An 18,595-nucleotide genomic window follows, 5' to 3' on the forward strand; every position below is an offset into this window, starting at 1 on the left:
AGGATAAATAAACACATGGACAAAGAGAACAGTTCAGTGGTTACCAGGGGAAGAGGGTTGGTGGGTGGTCACAGGGGGTGAAGGGAAGCACTTATATGGGGATAGGTAAGAAATAATGTACAACTGAAATTCACAATGATGTAAACTATTATGAACTCAATTAAAAAAAGGTTAAAATGGTAAAGTCTCTGTTAGATACATTTTACCTCAATAAAAAGAAAGGAAAATATTTTAAAAAATCAACTCGAAATGGATTAAAGGCTTAAATGTAACACTTGAAACTAAAACTACTAGAAGAAAACACAGGGAAAGCTTCATGACATTGGTCTTGGCAACAATTTCACTGATACGAAACCAAAAGTACAGGCAACAAAACCAAAAATAGACAAGTAGAACTACATCAAACTAAAAAGTTTCTGCACAGCAAAGGAAACAATCAATAGAGTGAAAAGGCAACCTATGGAATGGGAGAAAACATTTTAAACCATACATTTGATCAGGGGTTAATATCCAAAATATATAAGGAATTCCTAGAACTCAAAAGCAAAAAAACAAGTAACCCAATCAAGAAATGGGTAAAGGGGCTGGCCCCCTGGCATAGTGGTTAAGTTTGGTGCACTCTGCTTTGGTGGCCCAGGTTTGCATTCTGGGCGTGGATCTACACCACTCATCAACCACACCGTAGTGGTGACCGACACATAAAGTGGAGGAAGACTGGCACAGATGTTAGCTCAGGGCCAATCTTCCTCAGGAAAAAAAAAAAAAAAGAAATGGGCAAAGGACCAGAATAGACATTTTTCCAAAGAAGATGTACAAATGGCCAGCAAGTATATGAAAAAATCCTCAATGACACTAATCATCAGGGAAATGCAAATTAAAACCAAAATGAGATATTACCTCACACCTGTTAGGATGGCTATTATCAAAAAAGTTAAAAAGAGGGGCTGGCCCCGTGGCCGAGTGGTTAAGTCTGTGCGCTCCGCTGCAGGCGGCCCAGTGTTTCGTTGGTTCAAATCCTGGGCACGGACATGGCACTGCTCATCAAACCACGCTGAGGCAGCGTCCCACATGCTACAACTAGAAGGACCCACAACGAAGAATATACAACTATGTACTGGGGGACTTTGGGGAGAAAAAGGAAAAAATAAAATCTTTAAAAAAAAAAAAAGTTAAAAAGAGAACAAGTGTTGGTGAAGATGTGGAGAAAAGAGACATCCTTGTACACTGTTGGTAGGAACGTACACTGGTACTGCCATTTTGGAAACAGTATGAAGGCTCTTCAAAAAAAATAGATAAATAGAAGTTCATATGATCCAACAATCCCACTTCTGGGTATTTATCCAAGGAAATAAAATCACTATCTCAAAGAAGTACCTGCATTCTGATGTTAAATGCAGCATTATTCACAACAGCCAAGATATGGAAACAACCTAAGTGTCCATCGATGGATGAATGGATAAAGAAACTGTGCTATACACATATATACACTGCAATATTATTCACCCTTAAAAAAGAAAGAAATCCTTCCACTTGTGACGATATTGATGGACCTGGAGGGCATGATGCTAAATGAAATAAGTCAGACACAGAAAGAAAAATACTGTATAATCTCGCTAAATTTGAAAAAAGTCAAAAACACAGAAGCTGACATAATGGTGATTACCAGGAGTGGGAGTTGGAATTGGGGATATATTAATCAAAGGGTACAAAGTTTCAGGTACGTAGGATGAATAAGTTCTAGAGATCTAATATACAGCATGCTGACTATAACTTAAGTATATTGTGTTGTATACTTGAAATTTACTGAGAGTAAATCTTAAGTGTTCTCACCACACACAAAAAAGGTAACTATGTGAGGTGATGGATGTGTTAATTAGCTTGACTGTAGTAATCATTTCAAAATGTATATGTGTATCAAAACATCTTATTATACATTTTAAATATACAGAATTTTTATAAAAATAAATTAATTAATGCAGGACTAAATGATTTTATCAGGATCTGGTTTCTCTTAGTCTGTTCTGCCTCCTTCTACATTAGGTTCAATTAGGTTCCATGTGAAAGATGGTGGCAGCAAGTTCAAGTTCAGTATGAAAGAGCAAGTGTCTCTTCTCCAGCAGTCCAGCAACAATCTCATGGCACCACACTGGCTCTAAGTGAATATATGTCTATCCTGATACCAGTGACTGTAGCCGATGAATATCACGTGCTAATTTTTAGGGATAGGTCACACACCCATCCCTGGAGCAAGCAGTAGAGACAGCCCCATCCAAAATACATAGATGGAAGAGGAGGGTTTTCCAGAGGTAAATTGGGGTGGAAGACGAAAAAAGTAGGTGTCCATGCAACATTTGAAAATATCTACACAAGAGACAAAAATTGGAAGAAAATATATAAAATAAAAATCTTTCGGTGGTAAGATGAAGAAATGTTTCCTCTGCTATTTTCTAAAGTTTTTATATTGGAAATTTAAAAATTATATTGTTTTATATAACTATACAGTCAACTCTCACTATTCACAGACTCCATATTTGCAATTTTGCCTATTCACTATAAATTATTTGTAACATCCAATATCAATATTTGCTGTGCTTTTGTAAGGCAATGCTCTGCCTTCTTGTTTCAGCAGTCATACTATAAACAAGCGTCCATTTAGTAGCCTATTTAGTGCTACATGTTTCCAATTACTGTGCTTTTTGTTGGTGATTTTAGTGTTTAAAATGGCCCCCAAGCATAGGGCTAAAGTATTGTCTAACATTCTTAAGCTCAAGAAGGCTGTGATGTGCCTTAAGAAGAAAATTCTGTGTTGGATAAACTTTGTTCAGACAAGAGTTACAGTGCTGTTGACTATGAGTTCAATGTTAACGAATCAACAATATATATTAAATAAGGTGTCTTTAAACAGAAACACACATAAAACAAACTTATGTATTGACTGATTAATGAAAATTGTTGCAACCAGAGGCTCACAGGAACCTAACTCTGTATCTCCTCTAGGAGCAATGATTCAGAATTTGCTAATTCAATCCTCACAATGACCTAATAGAACATAACTTCTATGAATAATGAGAATAGACTGCAAGAATATATGTGTTTTTAATAAATATAACAAAAGATTACATTTTCAATATTATGATTTATAAATAAATATAGGAAATAAATTCAAAGGGCTAATATTAATGTAAAAGGACAAAACTAACATTATATAAAAATTATTTTTCAAAAATATTTTAGCAAGATAACCTTATCTATCCTTGATAAGATAAACATTTAAAAAAACCATATTTGATATCAGATCTACATATATCAAAGTGGTAACTAGCTGCAGAAAATTTTGAATAATATTAATTTATCAGATTTAATATTATTTTTCCACACAGGTTGTTTATAACTATAGCTTATATATCAGACCTTCAATTAAAATCAATTATTCAAAATTCTAAAGAAATATTTTAATATGAAAACAAGTTTCCAAATAAACCACCAAACTCCATAAATTTTCAATAAAAGTAATTTCAACCTGCATTGTCTCTGTTTAAGTCTTAAACACTTGTGTACCCAAAGTACCAGACAATTTATTTTGCTAAATTGTAACTTCTTGTTGCAAAACTTAAATTGTAAAAATGTTTTATGGACTTGTAAATTTTAGAATTGTAAAGCTGCATCAGGAAATATACCAATAATGGCTGATTTTAGAGTTACTTCGGAAAATGAAGATCATTAGCGGTTCAATAATCTTAATCCTTAGTAATGTAATTACGACCTATGTAAAAAGTATCAGGCAATATGCCTAGTTCAAGAAAATTGCCATTAATCTATAAAAACATACATTGCTTCAGGGGGAAAAAAGGTATCTGGTCTTCTGTAAATAAATCAATACGGGCAATATCTCAAACTAGGCCTTACTTTGTTCCCTTATTCACTCATTTATTCATTTTTTTCCAACAGATTTTATTGTGTACCTCTCATGTGCCACACAAAAGTTCTAGGTGCTAGGGAAACAGATATAGCAAGCATGAGTTACATTCCAGTAAGAGGGGAAGTAGACAGTATATATAAGCAAACCAATAAATAAACAAGATAATTTCAGATGTTGATAAATACTAAAGAGAAATAAACAGGAGGATATAATATGAAGACGTCTATGTTGGGGGAAGGGAGGAGATAGTCAAAGGTTTATATAGAAAGATGACATTTGAGCTGAGATTTGAAAATTGAAGACAAAGCCCATAAAAAGCCTTGAAAAGAGAAAAATTTTGGCCTATTTGAAGGATAAAAATCAGGCCAGTGTGACAGGTAATAAGTGCAGGGATGACTCCTGTCTAGATCTACTATCAATTAGAAAAAAATCAGTGGGCTGGCCCCATGGTACCATGGTTGAGTTCATATGCTCTGCTTTGGCAATCAAAGTTCTCGGGTTCAGATCCTGGGCATGGACCTACACCACTTGTCAGCCATGCTGTGGTGGTGATCCACATATAAAGTGGAGGAAGACTGGCACAGATGTTAGCTCAGAGCTAATCTTCCTCAAGCAAAAAAAGAGGAGGATTGCCAACAGATATTTAGCTCAGGGTGAATCTTCTTCAGCAAAAACAAAAGAAAGAAAGAAAGAAAAGAAAAGAAAAAAGAAAACCCAAAAAACAAAAAACAAAAAAATCAGAGAACTCAAAAGAAAAATAGCCAAGAGTCTTGAACAATTACTTCACAAAAGAGGTGCTCCAAATAACCAATAAATAGAAAAAGGTCTTCAAACTTAAAGAGTTCTAAAGGAAATACAACTTAAAGCTACGAGATACCACTATACACTTAGCAGCAAAGCCACTGTTAAATAGACTGACAATGCCAAGTGTTAGCAAGGATATAAACAAGCTAGAACTCTCATACACAGCTTGGTTAGGTTGCCAATTGGTATGACCATTAGCAAATCTGCTTTTCATTATCTACTAAATTTGAACTTACTCACTTCCAGGTATATAAATGACATAAATATCTGTATCTACTATCTATATCTATCTCAATAGATATGCACAAGAATATTCATAGCCAAAAACTGTACACAACTCAAATTATCTATAAACTGTAAAACAGAAAAATGAAATGTGGTATACTCATACAGTGGAATACTATATAGCAATAAAAGTGAACAAAATTCCTGCTGCACACAACTTGAGTGAACTTCAGAAACATACTGAATGAAAGAAGCCAGACGAAAAAGAATATATATGACCCCATTTACATAAAGTTTTAAGACACGTGGAGCTAATTTGTGGTGTTAAAGGTTAGGATAAGTAGTTGGTTTTGAGTGAGAGGTAAAGTGATTGAGACAGGCCATGAGGCAGCTTCTTGGGGGCTGGAAATGTTCTTCTAGGGTCCTGACAACTGTGCTGGGAATGAGAGGAAGAGATTCATCCTTACCCTGAATGTGGTTACACAAATGTCTTTACTTTGTGATAATCTGTGAGTTGCTCATCTATAATCTTTGCATTTTTTGTATATACGGTATAGATCAATATATTTTAAAAATACACTGTATGACAATGTAAAGAACAGATTTGAGGAAAGAGATATTTTGGCCTTGGGTAGAAACAGGACCCTGAAGAAAAGTGGAATGATTCCGTATATGTTTTAGAGGTAGAATAGGTAAGACTGACTCATGTAGGGAACAAGGGAAAGGTGGGGATCAAGATTAACTACTAAGTTTTCAGCCTAAGTAACTGGATCAAAGTTAGTGACATCTATGTTTCCAGAAAGACGTAATGGTTAATTGTGTTAGATGTTGCTTAGAATTTCCGTAACGAGGAGAGAAGTTGACACTGGATTTAAATATAAAGTCATTGAAGATTTGAGAGCAATGTTAGGTTAGTGGTGGGGATGAAATTCTGACTGCAGTATGATGAAGTGTAATTATGAAGTAAGGAAATGGAGAAAAGAATATCAGGTAACTTTTTGAGTAGTTTGTGTGAATGAGGAGGACAGAAATGCAAAGAGCAAGCTGTAAAGTGTTGTGGGATCAGAACAAGTTATGAGATATATATTATGAAGGTGGTTGAGGAGAAGGAGCCTGGTTTAAAAAAGTAGACTTGACTTACTTAATATTTTTGATTAGGAGAAGATTAGGCCTAATCCATTACAATTCACCTTACCCTCCCCACCCCTAAAACCACAAAGCCACTTTCTAAGAAACTTCTTGATATATTGTGCTAGAAATGGTCCAATTTTTCTATTCTTTAAGTCTTGCTATGTTTGGGGGGTGGGGGGGAATTTCCATTTTCCTCTTCATTTCTTTTGCTTTAACAGCTTTATTGAGATATTTCTTTTCATGTCCTGGTTTCCTTAATGATGTTCAAGTGTTGTGTGGTGTTAACAACATTCAGCATAAAACAAAAAATGTTTTGGAAACAGAACAGATATTTTCCTTCTAAACTTTTACTTCAATGATGAATTTTAATGTAAATAGTATTTATTGTACAAAAGAAGATTTCAGAAAAAACACAAAGATAAACAATTTCCAATTGTTGATATTAAGGGAAGAACTCATCGTAACATTCTGAGAACTGTTCTTTTTACTTTGGGAATCTTACCCTCATTCTATCTATCCTTCTGCTCTTCCAGATACGTGAGAAAATAAACTCTTACTTATTTAAACCACTGTTTCTCGTCTTTCCAACTACTTGAGGCCAAAAGCATTCCTAGCAAATACAGGGGCTTGGTATCTGATCTCTCCCACCTGAGCCGCTGATTCTTGGAGGAAATTAAGTTGCCCGTGGGTACCACTACAAATTCAGACTCCAACCTCAGATGAGTCCTTAGCACATCTTTAAGGCCATCCTTTTTATGTATTCTCTCTTTCCTCTTGCATTCTCACAGTGATTATTCTAAACCTTTATAAATTTCAGATGTCTTCCACAATCTCAAAAAGTAAACTTTCCTCCTATTTTACAAGGAAATCTCCATCACTTATCTCAATACTTAAAAGCTTCTCTAAAACTGCTCTCTCACTTATTTGCTGCAGTTTCAGAAATAGATTTTATTTTCTTTATCTTGCAATACTTCTTGAGGGTCTGCTATGAGCAGAGACAAAGACAAGATCCCTCTCCTCAACTAATGTTAAGTACTATTATGAGACAATTATAGAATGCTATGGAAGCATATGGGGCACATCTGACTGAGACTTTCAGGTAGCGGGTGTCAAGCTACTGAGGAGGTGGTGTCTACGCCAATCTGAAAAATGCTAAGTAGGAGTCTATGCCCCTACTATGTGACCCCAGCAGTCTCTACCCCCTCTACATATCACTTAACACATTGTGTTATAGTTTATTTAATGAAGTCCTCTACAAGACAAGAAAAATCCACTTAGGGCAAGGATTGTATCTATCCTGTTAACCACTGTATCCCTAGCATTTAAAGAGTACTTTCCAAAAAGAAGCATTGAATGAACATTTATAATATTATGAGATAATGGAAATAATATGAACTTCAGAGTTAGGCTGGCCTAGGCAGTGTTAATATTCAAAATATTTAATAACCAGAATGGCTGTGAATATCAGTTGAACATCATCCATAGCTCTGGATTTTAATTCTGGCTCCATTTCCTGTGAGATTTTTAAATTAAGGCAAGTCACTTAAATGATCTGAACATCATTTTATCATTTGACATGTTGATAATACTTAATTCATAAGATAGATTTAATGATGAAATTAAACAGCATACGAGAAAATCCATTTCAGTGCCTAGTGGGCCAAAGACATACAATAAATGTTTGATTTCCTTTCTAGACTGCTTTTGAGTTATATTTGTAGTTAGATAAGAAAATTAAAATATGCAGAAACTAATGTACAATGAGAGCGCTCTATTTTGCCTTTCCTTCATGATTTTTCTCAAGTGCTTAACTTAACAAATAGTTTGCTCTAAACTTTAAAATGCACTTATCCTTAATCTTCTCTGTGATGTAAATTTAACATTCAATGTTCATTTACCTAATTAACAAATTTGTGCCTATATGTCAACCTTAGATTATACTTAATGATTCAACAGAAATGTATTAAGAGCCTATTATCTGTGCAAAATTATAATTTATTTTTATTATTCAAGAACTAGTTTATGCAGATACTCCTACACAGCTTCTAACTTAAAAAATGCTCCAAGATGCTTAATAAATATTTTCTTTTCTTTTTTTGTTTTAATAATAAAGATAACTGATGGGTTTTATCCAAAATCAGAAATCAAAGTAGAATGGAAAGAAACAGCTTACTGGCATATTTAAAGGCTGGTATCTTTTGTGGCAAGTATATTCTTCTGCTTTAAAATTTTTAAGGAAAAAGTTAAATAATTAGAAATCTGATAAATTGTGCTAAATGCCAACTTCAAACCTTAGTAATCAATCTATATGCTTTAGGTCTATATTGGATGGCTGCGAGTATCCCAGTTTATTCAATATATTGAAACTTGTAAGAATAAAACAACAGATCCAATAAGATTAATTAAGTTCTTCAGACCATCTCCCAAATGCAATAGCGTTAAAAATGGATTAAAATTATATCTGTAGGTTGAACAAGGAGACTATCAATTTCAGACTAGCTTAATTATTTCTCCTTACATGTTCCCATTCTCAACTTACGTTTATCTAAACTATATTGTCATGGAAGTCACACAGTTGATTTGCTTAAAGGTAAAATTTTGTTCCACTAATGATGTGGAAGAAGAGTCTTCAATTAAGTTGACCATCCTTTAAATCACAAGACACAAAAATAGAATCTCAAGCTAATCTAATTAGAGAATTTCAACTTGTCATTCAGAATGATTTATACATTGTCACTTATTTTCATCATTTTAGAAATGTCATAATTACAATAAATACTGATAACTTTCTTACTCTGGGTTCTAGTGAGTTAATTACAGAATTACTGTTTGAAGAATCTCTACACAAATACTAAGAAAAGAAATTCATCACTAAAAAGTTTCAAAATGAGAATGTGAAAATTGAAGTAATTTTAAATTGCATAATGCAAAACCAAGAGCATGCTTCTTCAACACATCACATTTAAATTTGCAAAGTGAACATGACATGCTGAAAATTGGGATAGGTTGGAAATCTTACCGTGGAAAGAAACAAGCTAGAGGTTTTTCCCAGTTTATCCAATTTTCTTTTCCCTTTTTTTGGTGAGGAATGGCTGTGAGCTAACATCTGTTGCCAATCTTCCTCTTTTTGCTTGAGGAAGATTTTCACTGACCTAACATCTGTGCCAATCTTCCTCTATTTTATATGTGGAATGCTGTTACTGCATGGCTTGATGAGTGGTGCTAGGTCCACACCTGGAATCCAAACCTGTGAACCCTGGGCCGCTGAAGCAGAGCATGCAAACTTAACCACTACAACACTGGGCCGGCCCTTGATGGTCTTTGTTTTGAGCAGTCTGTGTACATTTAATGTAATATTGATATATTTGGTGTTAAACATATCATCCTACAGTGTGCAAAGACATAAAATGAATGTCAATTAAATCTATTTTTCCTAAAATTTTTTATTAAAACACCATTAGGGGAAGTGACCAAAGTTATTACTGATTAACAAGATTATATATTATAATCAATGTTTAAAATTTTTATTGGGGCCGGCCCTGTTGCGTAGCGGTTAGCTTCCGCACACACTCGTGGCCTGGCCTCACAGGTGTGGATGCTGGGTGCAGACCTACATCACTTGCCAGCCATGCTGTGGCAGTAACCCACATATAAAGTAGAGGAAGACTGGCACAAATGTTAGCTCAGGGCTAATCTTCCTCAGTGAAAACATAACATTTATACATTATTTCTTCAGCAAAAAGGAGACTTGGGACTGATGTAATCTGGGTTGTGTAAAGAAAAAGTACACTTTCTCTAATCATCTATTAACTAAAAGAATATTTCATAAACACATCATGTAAATTTGCCTAATGCTCTATCTTATAGTTGACAACTTCCTTGTTGCCCTACTTCTCTTCTGAAAAAAGTGAATAAATCTCTCACAGTTTTTGTAAAAGTCATTTATAATCTTTCAAAGACTGTTATTGCTTTTTTAGAAAATGAGGATTATAGAATATTCTGGTAATTCACTTAGTATCAAGATGTACAAAATTTTTCCCTAGGCCTTTCCTCTTTTCCTCAACTCAAGCCATTATTTTTCCCCCTAAATTAAAGATACCCTTTTGCATATTTTTAAGTGAGTTTGCTCTATCTGAGAAAGCACTGTTGTCCTCCGCCTAGTTGCAGAGACAAAAACTTTTCATTCTCTTAGGCTCTTTATACCATGTTTCATATCTTTATAAAAAAATATTGCCCCAAACAGTAAGAGTAAATATTCAAACTTAGTGAATGAAATACTCAATGTCAAAAAATTACATTTTTCATGAAGGCAAATGTTATTGACAATTTAAACCATATTTCTGTTGCTAATTAATTCCCAACTTAAAACACAAGAAGATTTGGTATAGATCTGGTCATTTCATTTCCATTTTCATCTAAACAGTACTAAAAATCAAAATGAAAAATAATAAAACTAAAGGATAATCTGGCTTCTAAAACTCTTTTAGTTTTGAGCAATCACCTCAGTTACTATGCTCAACATAGCAATTGATTTTTTCAATGTACAGATAAATATTTCCAGGTAGTTATAGTTCTGCCTTATCTCTAAGGTTCTTTGTTATCTAATACAGGTATTTGCAACATATTAACTGATTTGAGATAATAACTATATCAAACTGTTGTGTTAGGGAAACAAAAGAAACACTTATTCAAACTGAAAATTCGGATTATTCAGACAAAGGATGGGTGGGATGTGATTAAGAACTTCTCTTACCACTTCTGCTCATAATATACAAGTAGCAATGCAATTCATTAGGAAGAGTTAGGAAAACAATTGAGAATTTTGACGCTCGTTTAAGATGATCTTTGGAGAGAAACCTCTGTATTTCAGGCACAAAGGGAACATACAGCTTTGATTTCTAATAGGTAATGCTTAGTGTTGAAATAGTGATAATACCTTCCCGGCACATATTCAAAAACAAAATTATGACTAATAACATAAAAGAAAAATATGACTCAATGTAGTCTGACGATATCCATTATCTGGAGATATACGATCCTCTTCTAAACACGATGTCATTTTAGGACAAACGTGAAAAGTAGAGCCATAATTCTCAAACTGATGTTGAAGAATTTTCTAGGGTTCCCCAATTCTCTGAGAATTTTTCAATTTTTAAAAAATGTTGATGATAATCTAAGAAAGTAAATATTATAAAATCAAGGTCAACTGAATGAAAACTTTTTAATGAGTAAAGATATTCAATTTCAGTGCCTGAGTTGGCAGTGTTTATAGGAGCTGGTGGAAGAATAGGCTGAACCAGATTAAGAAGGGTGTCTTAAAACATGCTAAAGAGTCATTTCAGGAGTTTAGGGGGAGAAATGCAATGGTAAAATATCATTTAGATAGCCATATGAAGGATGATTTGGAAGCCAAAAAAAAGGAAAAACTAATTAGAGGAAACTATTATAATAGTACAGATAAGAAACTTTGGCACCATAGGGACTATACAACAGCATCTGACAGATAGCTAAGGGGTAGAGTCTATAAAATCAGGTGAACAGATTGGCTACACTATGAGAGGGAGGAATTATTAATGCCAAAAGGGATTGACATAAAATGACTGTCAAGAGAAAATGATTAATAAAATAATGTCAGTGAATTAAAAAAAAACATGTCTTTTTGTTTTTGGAGTTCCAAGAACTGACTATTCATAAACAATTAAAAAATCTACACCAGGAAATTATGTCTTTAATTTTCTAACTATTACAAAATCAATGATTTCACTTTTATGTTGTGTGAGTTGTGCAGAGTTTGGAAATTTTTCCTCTCCTTTGTTAGTCTATTTCAAAAACCTAATTTCTTTGTACAGATCTTACTGAAGTTTAATATCATCCTTTCATTGTTGTTTATTTGGTAGTTTTATAAAACATTTTTCCTTTGAAAAGCTGACTTTGTCTTCTTGGTTTTTACAGTATAGATGTGAAAGTCTCAAAATAGAATTATTTCTTCCTCTCTTGCCATTTTAAATAGGAAAAACTAAGTTCATTTTCTTCATAAGCACCTACAGAAAGTGTCATGAAAAAATTAATGTGAGGAAATTTGTCATATTGTTAAATTTCACATGAGTCTTTATCTACATGACTGAAGCCATTTTGCCTGTTGCATCTCAGTGCCTAAAACAATGTCTGGCACATGGTAGGTGCTAAATAAATACTTGTTAAATATTGAACAAATGAATGAATTCATATCCCATATAGCAAGAGTATAACTGACATCAGTTCAACACAAGGTTGACAGAAGGGAAGCCATATTGTAGAAAAGAGACTATGTTGTAACTGTGAATGACCTCTGACTGACTAACCCAGCTGGATTTGCACACTCCAGGAGAGCCACCTGTTCTGTAGATTTTATGGTCCCTGCTAGTGCATATACCTCCCAGCTGCGATAAGATGATAACTTTGTTCTTTTGAGTTCCTTAGGAATGTGATGAGCCCTCAAACAGAGTCTATGTTGATAGCCATCATCAATGAAAACTGAAAGATCTGGTGTGGCAACTGCCAGTCTGTAACACCAGAAGGTCAACATTCCTAACCTCTCCCCTGTCATCCACTGGCCTATATAACTGCTTCAAGACTCTGTGCCCCACTTAAGATGGTTCTTTTGGACATTAGTTGGCCATCTTCCCTCTTGCCAGCAAGCTGTAATAAAATGCCCTTTCTCTGTCACCATCTTGCCTCTTGACGACTGGCTTTTGTCTTGTGGTGAGTAGATCGTGCTTTCTATGTGGTAACACAACTGTCAAGCCTCAGAGGAGGAGTGCTCTTCATTTAGTAAAAAATTATAGGATTTCCTCTACTGGATCTTTTTTCTTTCTCTGTACAATCTACCAACCCCATCCTGGGTTCTCTGCTGCTGTTCTCCTGTTAGCTGTTCTCATGTTTCTTCTCCCTACTTCTCATCAAAAGCTTTCTAGGACTATTAAATTTTTCTTTAGCTTCATATGTTCCCCCCAAAAAATCACTGCATTTAGTTACTTGCATACAATTATGACACTCATGTTTTATTTTTTTTAAAACTGAAAGCTCTGTCAGAAGCTAATTCCTATTGACTGCAACGCATTTCAAGTCAAAAAGTTCTTATGAAACACATTGTATGTCCAGGACAAGGCCAGGTGCTACAGACAGTAGCTCGTATCTCTTTTATAAATTATGTAAATGCCATAGTAATTTGATATCCACTACCATCCATTCATTTGAAAAGCACATGAAGCAGCTCTTTTTTCAGTTAGGAACTTGATAATGACTCCTTTTCTCCTTGAATTCATATTTTTATCTCACTTCGCCCACATAAGCTTATCCCAACATATTTTAGTTCTTGAAAATATTTTAAGTTGATCATCTTATCACATTTCCCTGCAACAAAAAAGTATATTTTAAAATTCCTGAGAACATAAGTTCTAAAAATTTTCATTAGTATTGTTATCATTAAATTACTAGAACACTACTGATCAAATAAACATATTACAAATTATAATCATTATAAAATATTAAAAGTCAGCTTTTATTGGAGACGTATCTCATAAAGAAATGGATAGAGCCTTCCCCCCGACTCCCATTTAGGTCATGTATCCAGGATGTATATTACTTATTGCTAGAAAGAAACAGGACTCAGGTTAATTCTATTCTTATGTTTTGTATTCTTCTATTCCAAATAATTTGGGAGTAGAGGATTTCTGGTTATATCAATAATCATTCTTTTGAATTACTAAACTATGTACCAAAAGTCACATGGAGTATGGCATCAAAAATGATTTTTTTTTTTTTTAAGATTTTATTTTATTTTTTTTTATTTTTTCCTTTTTCTCCCCAAAGCCCCCCGGTACATAGTTGTGTATTCTTCGTTGTGGGTTCCTCTAGCTGTGGCATGTGGGACGCTGCCTCAGCGTGGTCTGACGAGCAGTGCCATGTTCGCGCCCAGGATTCGAACCGACGAAACACTGGGCCGCCTGCAGCGGAGCGCGCGAACTTAACCACTCGGCCACGGGGCCAGCCCCTCAAAAATGATTTTTAACAATCAGCTGACAATTCAATTAAGTCCTTCTGCAATATTTTTGAAAGTCATTGGAAATCACCTTTCTTGCAAAAGAATTGGATACCCAGTCATTAGAATCATTCACTTTCTAAACAAGATTTAGGTCAGATGAAAGATATTGCTTTATTTGTAGAATGAGGGAAGAACAATTATCAAAGAGGAAAGGGAAAAGGGGGTCTGGTTAAGGCACACTCTGAGGCAGATTAATTTTAGGGAAGAAAATTGCAATTACGTTAAGTTGACAACCTGAAAATTAATATCCTTAAACTGTCGTTTACATAACCCCCTGGAAAGCCAAGGCTAAGGGTTAGGGATATGTATTGCCTAGTTTGAAGACTACTGCTTCAGGACACAATATGTATTTGAACATACACAGTGTAACAGAAGTCATGAACTTTGATTAAGTAGTTCACAACTTTCTGTGTGTGTATCTGTGTGTGTTTTGGGGGTGTATGTGTGTGATGAGGTATGGGAGAAAAGAGGGAACAGAGACTATATATGCCCAGATACCAGATTTTTCATTTTTGGTAGTATTTTTGAATCTGTTCTCAATCTCTGCCACTAAAATCATTCTCTTACCCTAGAGCTTTTAACCTGGACATGTGATATGCAGGGGAGAAGAGAGGAAGAATGCTTTCAAAACAATACTGATGAAATGACATTGAAGCTAATATTAATATGAAAAGACAGATACTGCTATTTCAACTCAAAGGTTCTGACATCTTAAGTCTGACACTGAAGAGCCACACTTATCAAGGGTCTACCACAGAGCACAGTACTCACAGAATACAGGACAAAGAAACAGAAAACATGATCCTTAGGATGGTATGATTTTAACCAAATTAAATTAATATAGACTTTAAATCACTAACCAGAAATCTGCTTTAAAAATTTTCCTCAAAAGGTATATTCTTACTGTTTCCTCTAACTGTATATATTCGTCACAACTCAAAAATACATAGCTCTCATTTTTTTTAAAAAAACACGTTTTTTTCTTTGTTTTTATATACTGCCTAATTAAACAAAAATAAGATTTGAAGCAGCTCTAAAACTGCATGATTGACTAAAAATAAGAGAAGCAGGGTGAGCCACAGTCAAGAGTTGTGCCAGGGCCCATAGCGTTCGCGCAGATATTGCTTTGAAATCCAACTTACGCCAGTGAAACCTAGCCACGGCCAGTATTATATCCCTCAGGAGCCCTGTCCTAGAAGGAAAACATCAGGAGCTTGGCAAGGGGGAGGGAGGATGTGGGAAAACGTAGGGAAGAAGCTCCTGTGATATCCATCTATTTTTTATTTACAACCACCTGTAAACATGACACTTAAACCGCTTTGTGTCAAGTGTTCAATTCAGTCCAAAATTGCCATTCTGTAACAAGTACATATTTTTAAAGCAGTAGACTGGTTTGAAAAATTCACACTGCATTTGTAGTTACAGAAAATGTAATAATGATTTAAAAAAAATTGTCTCAAACCTGGCCTGGGACAGAATTTTTTGGATGACTGTAATTCACAACTCTCTCTTGGGATGAAATGAACATTCCTGAAAAAAACGCCTAAGCAATCTTCCAACAACCTTTAATGGAATTAAGAGTTGCTCTGGAAAACCCTTCACTTACCTAACCAGTTGACTATTAGTTTAAGAGTCTAGTGACCCAAAAATTCTTTTCTGTTATCTAGTTTAGTGATTCTCTAACCATTTTCTTTTCCCACAAATGTCCCCACCAATACTGTACCTTTTAATCGACTTATCAGAGGTCTTTTCCTTTGCAGCAAGATTGCAATAAAAGCTTAACACACTCTTATAACTAAACTGTGAGTTTTCTTAAATAATTTATTTTACTTGCTAAAATTAATTAAAGCTGATGCATGTAAGTGGATAGAAAGTGACAATTTCCATGTTAACGTAGTGAATATCTGGATTATATTTTATCATAACCTACCAGGGGTATCACTCCTCCCCCACTCCAAAATTTAAGATGTTTTACTTGACTAAATTGACAGGCTTATGCATTCTGGGCAAGCAAATAATTTTGTTAAGACGACCCACTTTTTTCATAATTGCAATAGTGAGGAGTATATTTTAAAACAAAAATAGACTCATCAGGTAAACTTTAAAATACTGAGCTGAGTATTTCTCCTTATTTACTGAGACAGAAAAGATAAAAATGAATATCCCTTCTTTTTTAACGTCTTAAATTATTCTAAATTGGGAACGAAGGCTCAAAAACAGAAAACATTTCTATTATCTACAAATTGGAAATCAAATTATCATTTTATTTCTGATGATTTTGGGTGCCTCAACCGAATTTGTTAACATTCTCCAAAACTCCTCTACTAGCCAAAACATACCGCTGAGTGGTTTGCTTTTAAATTTGTAGAGCGCGTTACCGAGGCAGTCAAAAGAATTAAAGACTGACTCTTGTTCAAAATATTAAAAACAGTGCTCTCTTCCATGCCCCAGCCCAATAAATCAACGCGAACAGTACTTTCTAAACGATTACAGTAATACAGATTTTTAAAATTCTTGTAAGTTTAAGATGTGGTCTTTGTTCACAACAGCTGTGAATTTTCACTTAAACCTAAACCAGAAAGAGAAGCTTAACAACAATAATACATTTTAAAGTAAATCCTAGAGCTGAATCCATCCTTTAATGAGCTGACAGGTGGGCGGATAAATTAGAACGCGGTTCAAAAACAGCTTCCAACAGAATACCGACTTAGTATTTAAGCCCTCAGTTGACAAAACACAACGTGAGGGGGTGGCGACAGGCATCACTGTTGCTAACCGGCGGCTAGCGAGGATAAATTCTCTAAACGTATCATTTTCTTCTTTATTCGTTTAACCAGAAACTGCCCTAGAGCTTGAGGGGCTCCATCTGGTTGCGACCTCTAAAGATGGTAACGAATTCAACTACTCGTTACTTCACAGCTCAGGACTGTCTCCATCATCTACAAATAACCAAGAGTAGTAACTCGAGGGCAGCCGGAAAAGTTCCCAAATCCCAAGACTTTGCCTTAACTTTCATAAACTTCACAATTTTTAAAAAGGCAGACTGCTGAAGAACTACGGGTCTCGGAGCAATTTTTGTGTTTCACAAGCTCGCCCGAGTGTTCCCAGCAGCGCCCAGAACACAAACCCCACAGGGGGTTAAGCGGCACCCCTCCCCCACGCGTGAACCGTTACGGGTTTCCCAGCTCCCAGGCGCAGCGAGGCGACACCGCTATACAACCATAAGGGTGCTACCAAGCGGCGCCGACGCACACCACAGACACTCGGGGACCCCCAAGCGGACGCTGACAGAAAAGGACGCGCCCGACTACAGCCCTGAAGGAGGCCGTCCGCCCAACCCAACGCTCTTACCCAACTCGGGCTCCGCCTCTGCCTCCTCGCGTCGCCACAGCCCCGCCCCGTCCCGCCGCGGAGACTCACGGGACACGTAGTACGCCGCGCCCACCTTCCCCTCCCCCTTCCCTCGCAAAGGACCGGCTTCGCGAACGCCCTCCCGGCTCCTTCTGGCCTGACTTCCGGTTTGCTCGCGCAGCCCTGGCGCCGAGCCTGCGGACAACGGAAGCCTGTTTTCGGGCCGTGCGCTGCTCGTCCTCCCTTCCACCGCCCCCCTCGACAGCGCTTCCCTTCCGCGGCGCGCGGCGCGGCCGCCGGCCCGTGCAGGCGCTGACGAGACCGGCGCCGGCCGGCCGGGGTCTCGCGCGCGTGTTGCTGGGTAACGGGCCTTCTCCGGCGGCGGCTCGGCCCCTCCTGCGTCGGCTTGCCCCTCCTTCCAGAACCTCCTGGGCCTCAGCCCACGGGCCGGGCCGCGCCTGCTCTGGCGCAGCCGAGGCCAAAGAAATGGGAGTCCCGTCACGGCGTTCCGGGAGCTGCTGCCTTCGCTGGGGAAGCGGCGGTGTCTTCGAGGAAACCGGAAGCCCGTGGTGACCCCTGGCGACCTGATTTGTTTTCGGTCCGTTTCCAAACAGTGAGGAATCGAAAGTCGGCGGCTCTGGGGGCGGCCTTCCGTCGCCTGTCTTTGGGGTGAGTGACTCGCTTTGGCCGGGTCGGGGTGCGGGTAGTGCCGGGACCGACCTCCGCTGCGGTTGCTGGTCCGAGGAGACACGTCATTTTCTCCACAAACCCGCTCCCCCTCCTTTGACTGGGGAACGGCCCAGCCCTGGGCGTCCCTTACCCCTGTCACCCTCGCACCCTACCTGTTCCAGGCCCTAGTTGATACTTCATTTTACTTCTCCCTCTTGCCACATTTCTTTCTGTTCTCTGATTTACTGGGGCGCCTTCAGTTATGTTTCATTTATTAGATTACATTTATTCCGGAACCGAAGAGTTACGTGTGGCTGGGACGGTAGTGCTCGGGGCACCCGAGCAGTGAACATCAACCCTCTGTACATTATCGAGGGCTAACACAGGGTATTCATCGTTTCCCCACTGTCTAC

General features: G+C 36.9%; 2 protein-coding genes across 6 annotated transcripts in view; one reads left to right on the forward strand and one right to left on the reverse strand.

The window, feature by feature from the left end:
• ZCWPW2 (zinc finger CW-type and PWWP domain containing 2) overlaps positions 1-17,818 on the reverse strand; it is a 168,256-nt gene extending 150,438 nt beyond the window's left edge. Inside the window, exon 1 of one of the 3 annotated variants that reach the window (XM_070238091.1) lies at positions 898-1,048. Coding sequence is in view for 1 of the 3 variants with exons in the window: in XM_070238090.1 (XP_070094191.1) it covers positions 898-1,070 (173 nt within the window). In the remaining 2 variants the exon portion in view is untranslated. Of the gene's footprint in view, positions 1-897; positions 1,073-17,513 lie in introns of those variants that run through there. The other 2 variants (XM_005600877.4, XM_070238090.1) reach the window with 2 other exon arrangements.
• Positions 17,602-18,595, forward strand: part of AZI2 (5-azacytidine induced 2) — a 28,493-nt gene continuing 27,499 nt past the window's right edge. Inside the window, exon 1 of one of the 3 annotated variants that reach the window (XM_005600880.4) lies at positions 17,602-18,182. The gene's annotated coding sequence lies outside the window, so the exon portion shown is untranslated. The remainder of the gene's footprint in view (positions 18,183-18,595) is intronic. The other 2 variants (XM_005600881.4, XM_070238092.1) reach the window with 2 other exon arrangements.

The sequence above is a fragment of the Equus caballus genome, chromosome 16 (assembly GCF_041296265.1).
Source record: "Equus caballus isolate H_3958 breed thoroughbred chromosome 16, TB-T2T, whole genome shotgun sequence".
In the NCBI taxonomy this organism is placed as follows: Eukaryota; Metazoa; Chordata; class Mammalia; order Perissodactyla; family Equidae; genus Equus; species Equus caballus.